The following is a 4,984-nucleotide window of genomic DNA, read 5'->3' on the forward strand; positions in this document are numbered from 1 at the left end:
TGGATCTATTCAGACATGTCTGCTGTTCCAGTGGGTAACTCTGACTAAACCTGTCATTGTGTTTGAGAAAACAGCCACAGTGGTATTCAAGTGCAACAGGAATGCAGAGCTATGCTGGAAGGGTATAAGGATGGCTTTATCTTCACAGCACAGATGACAGTCAAAAACTTTTTCCATTCCTTTGTTTGTTGTTTTGGATTTCTCAAGCTATTTAGGTTAATCTGCATTTACAGGCTTTAACCCTTTGTTTGTTGGCAAAGAGCAAAGTTGTAAAGCACCAATCATTTCTTTAGTGTCTGTCTAGATAAAATTTTATTAACAATGTTTCCCAACAGTGTTTTGGTCTGGACATCGTTCCCTAACATTCACGGTACATTCTTTAGTGTTCCTTTAATGTGGTTTGTTGCTTAAAGATGATGATGTGTATCATTAAATGAAACATTAATGGTGATTGTTATACTGAATAGAGTCTGGGAGAGGTTTATGTACTTATGGCTTCATTGGAATGAACAAAGAGGTGACCTTTTGATGCCAAAGCCAACTTTTTGCGTCATGTTTGTTTGTCTAGTTATTGAAAATCAACATTCGTGGTCTTGTGCCCTGACATACACAGGAAACAAAGTGAAGGAAACTTCTAGAAACTTTTAATTAAATTAGACTTTTGCAATCCAGCTAATCCAGCTGTTGACAGACAAACTTTTCTTTATAATCAAAATGTAACCAAACTTTAATCACAGATTAAACCAAGGTTTCAATTTTCTTCCAGGTCTAATGAAAATACTGTTTTGGTTTGGGGTCATTTTCACCAATTGTTCCTTTAACTAAGTCTACCTTCTGTTGAAACGAGAAAGTTGAATTATTTAAAAAATAACCTACATTACATCTGTATCAGTTGTTCAGGGAACAGTATATTATTAGAGACAGTTTTTAAAATGTTCTTGTAGGAATAGGTCCCTACCTACAAACAGCTTAAATATTCTTTCAGGAAAAGGAGAAATATGGAGGTTTAAAGTGCATAAATGCGTGCAGATTATGACTAGAATTGGTCTGAACAGCCAGACAACATCTTTGTTTATAACATGCAGACACATTTTAAAGAAATAAATCAACCCAACAAGTTGAACAGTCACTTTGGAGATTTATACCTCATGTCATCCTGTTATTATTCAGGTATAAAGTGCACTAACGTTCATACTTTTCTTTTCAGTGAAATTAAAGAACTAAAGCAGTGCTACACATTCTTTTCCATGTTTTTCTTTTAATCCTCTGTGCGTTCCAGTGGAAAATGCAACTATATCAAAAAAATAGTGGTGAACCGGTATGTCCTGATTGTCTTGTCAGGTGATCTCTGGTGTAAAAGGACTTAAAAGAGCTGCGGAAAGCAAACATCACCTGTGTCTGCTCAACATTGAACTCAGAGCTCTCTTATCTTCAAACACAAAAGGTAAGGCATTTTATTTTATTTTGCTTATATCCTCATAAGGTCATTTTCATGCATTAATGATGCAATTAATGACGTGGATAAATAAACTGAGTGAAAGTGTATGATTTTAATTTGAAAAAGTATTCTGTGTTATCAGTCTGTTAGAGTTTTGGGTTGGCATGTGGTTTCTGAATTATTGTGTCTAACTTTCATGTGCAGTGATGTACGCTGTCATAGCTGTAGCAGTGTGCAGTTAAATAACTGAGCACTGAAACTGTTATTCCTTTGCAGCCATATTAAATATGTGTACAGTTATTCACTGGCCACTTCATTAAGTACACCTGCCTAGTACTGGATTTGACCCACCTTTATTTTTTACAACTGCCTTAAATCTTTGTGGCATGGATTCAACAAGGTGTTGGCAACATTTCTCAGATATTTTGGTTCATATTGACATGATAGCATCACCGAGCTGCTGCAGATTTGACAGCTGCACATTCATGATAGGACTCCTCTGTTCTACCAGATCCTAAAGATGCTATGTTTCATTGAGATCTGGTTCCTGTGGATAGCATTTGGGTGGAGGGAACTCATTGAGAAGTTCAAGAAACGAGTTTGAGATGATTAGAGATTTGTGACATGGTGCGTTATCTTGCTAGAAACAGCCATCAGAATATGGGTGCACTGTGGTCATAAAGGGATGGACATGGTCAGCACTCAGCTAGGCTGTAGTGGTTAACCCTTTCATACATGAATTATGACAACCACGATTAGGATTTTTTTTATTAAGTATTCTTATTCATCTTTAGGCATGAAAAAAAAAAATTTTGAACTTCATTTTTTTAAAACATGTACTTTTCAAAGTACACTTTGGTGGACAACACTGACTGACCAGTGGGTGGCAGGGTATGGAGTGACAAATCAATGTCCAATTTAGTGGTTTATGTGCAAGTATACTATTAACACTGACACAAATACAAGAAAACTGCCTTTGAATAGCTGTCCACTGCAGTGACCACTATGCATGAAAGGGTTAAATGATGCCCAGTTGGTACTAAGGGACGCAAAGTGTGCCAAGAAAATATCCCCCAGATCATTACAGCACCAGCAGCCTGAACCATTGGCAAGGCAGGACGGATCCATTCTTTCACTTTCTTTATGCCAAATTCTGATCATACCATCTGAATGCCTCAGCATAAATTAGGACTCATCAGACCAGGCAACATTTTTCCAATCTTCTATCATCCTGTTTCAGTGAGCCGGTTCTTTGCTGATATAGGTGGCAACTAGTGTGGTCTCCTTGCTGTTGTAGCCCATCTGCTTATAGGTTCGACATTTTGTGTATTGAGAGATCCTTTTTTACATAGTTTAGGTTGTAATAAGTGGTTATTTGACTTACTGTTGCTTTTTTAATCAACTCAAAGCAGTCTGACCTTTCTCCTCTGAACTCTGATATCAACAAGGCATTTTCATCCAGATAACTGCTGCTCACTAGATATTTTCTCTCGTTCTTTGCAACCCAGCAGATCATCAGTTTCTGAAACACTCAGACTGCCACGCCAAGTCACTTCATCATAATTCTTCCTCATTCTGATGCTCGGTCGTGTCATGCCGACACACTCCTCTTGAAAGGAGTTTGTTTCATTGTGTATGAACTGAGTTGGCTGATTAGGGAGCAGTTGAGCAGGTCTACGTAATATGGCCTGTTTTATAAGTGTAGCCTGTATTATTATCATACATGGGAATATTTCATTTGAGCAAACAAAATTTCTGTTTTTAAATCTGCCATTGTGATTATCTGTATAAGTGAAATATCTGATTATATTGTCAAGTTAGCTTAAGTCAAAAATGATGGTTAATAAAGGGCTGTGGCTGCTCTCTTCCACAACAGCCTCACACATTACTTTTGTAGTGCTTAACCTTGTGATCTTATGAACTTTCAACCTGGTTCCTCCTTTAGACTCCATCATGTCTAATACGATGGTCGTCACGCAGCCTCAGCCTGTGATGTATGTTCAAGGGTCGGATGAATGGTCATCTGGGATATTTGACTTCTGTGAAAATGTGCCAGAGTGTAAGTGTCTCTGATTTATATCTATACCACAGCAAGTACTGTAAATTACAACACGTTTGTAATTTCAACGTGTTGTCGCCTCTTGGCCAGGACTCCCTTGAAAATGAGGTTCTTAATCTCAATGGGACTTTTCCTGGTTAAATAAAGGTTATATATATAAGTACTAATTCACTGCCAATGCACTGTGCTTATCATTTCTCCTTTTTAAGGCCTTTTTGCTTACTTTTGCTTACCCTGCTTCGCCTGTAAAACTTCGAGAGACTACGGGGAAAATCTCTGTCTCCCTCTGGCCGACTGGGTGGGCGGCATTATCCCGCCGGCCACCATGTCCATGAGGGTCTCCATGCGACACCGTTATGGCATCAGCGTAAGGCCAAAATTTGATTTTTTTTTTTTTATGTATCTATCTTTCACTCACTTAGCCTTCAGCCACTCAGTTATCTGTTGCACTAATACTTTTGAGAGGAGTTTGTTTCAACTTTTTAAAAGTTGGTTTTATTTGTGTTAATAATTTCTTTGCCTACTGACAACCTTAAAACGTGCAGCCTAGTAAAACAACCTTTATAACATGACCAAATTATAACAAAAGAAAGATTATATATCACCATATTTGGGATTTTTAAAGGAAGAAACTTTATTTTCTTAAATCATTCTGTGTCTGAATAATTTTTATAGATCATCATGTATTCCGTCAGTGTTTTATAATCTGCTCTTTATCTATAAACTCAGGAAGGGTGCTTAAGACTATTTCTTACCTAAGCCATTGGGGTCTTTCACCTCTTACACATTAACATAAAAAAACTGGTCTGGTTAGCCACTTGCTGACCAAACGTCACTGTGTTTTGTTTTTAGGGCACCATGTGTAACGATTGCGTGCTTTCGACATTCTGTATGGCCTGTGTCTGGTGTCAGATGTCCAGAGAGATGAAGAAGCGAAAGCTCCCAGTCGTTATGGTTGCTACTAAAAATATGTAGCCTCTTCCTTCATCATCATGTCTGGGGCCACCATCCTCATGGGGGTCTTAGTAGCACAATACACTTTAAACAGAAATCCTTTGAGAAAGATTAGTGTAAATAGAAATAGTCCTCACTTTACTGAGTGCTGTAGTACAACTGTAGCCATCCAAGCTCATTGAAGTTAGGAAACTAAAATGAAGTAAAAGAAAACTGTTCTTTAATGTAATTAAACTATCATTAACTATCTAAAATAGTGCTTTTTAAATTTTATTTTACATTTTTCCCTTTGAGAAAAAAAATACTTCACCGAGGGGTTTATAATGACCACTTATTAGCCAAAGAATTTAGTTTAGAGTTTAAAGGGGGTGTTAAAAGTGTGTTTTTGTGTAATCTCACATACTTCTAGTCAGGTTTGTATTTTATTTTTATCTGGCATAATGAGAATTTTAAACAGATAAACTTAAATTACATGAAAATCCAAACACTGTTCTTTCATTTTTTGTCAATAAAATTAAGTGAAATGCGCATGA

At 37.0% G+C, this 4,984-nt stretch overlaps 1 protein-coding gene across 1 annotated transcript; it reads left to right on the forward strand.

Annotated features, from left to right (window-relative positions):
- On the forward strand, positions 1-4,984 carry LOC100712137 (cornifelin homolog B). Its single transcript, XM_019363973.2, has 5 exons — positions 1-30; positions 1,342-1,444; positions 3,384-3,497; positions 3,707-3,864; positions 4,350-4,984. The coding sequence occupies exons 1-5, from the start codon at positions 16-18 to the stop codon at positions 4,470-4,472; spliced, it is 513 nt and encodes a 170-aa protein (XP_019219518.2). The 5' UTR covers positions 1-15; the 3' UTR covers positions 4,473-4,984.

The sequence above is a fragment of the Oreochromis niloticus genome, linkage group LG10 (assembly GCF_001858045.2).
Source record: "Oreochromis niloticus isolate F11D_XX linkage group LG10, O_niloticus_UMD_NMBU, whole genome shotgun sequence".
Lineage (NCBI taxonomy): Eukaryota > Metazoa > Chordata > Actinopteri > Cichliformes > Cichlidae > Oreochromis > Oreochromis niloticus.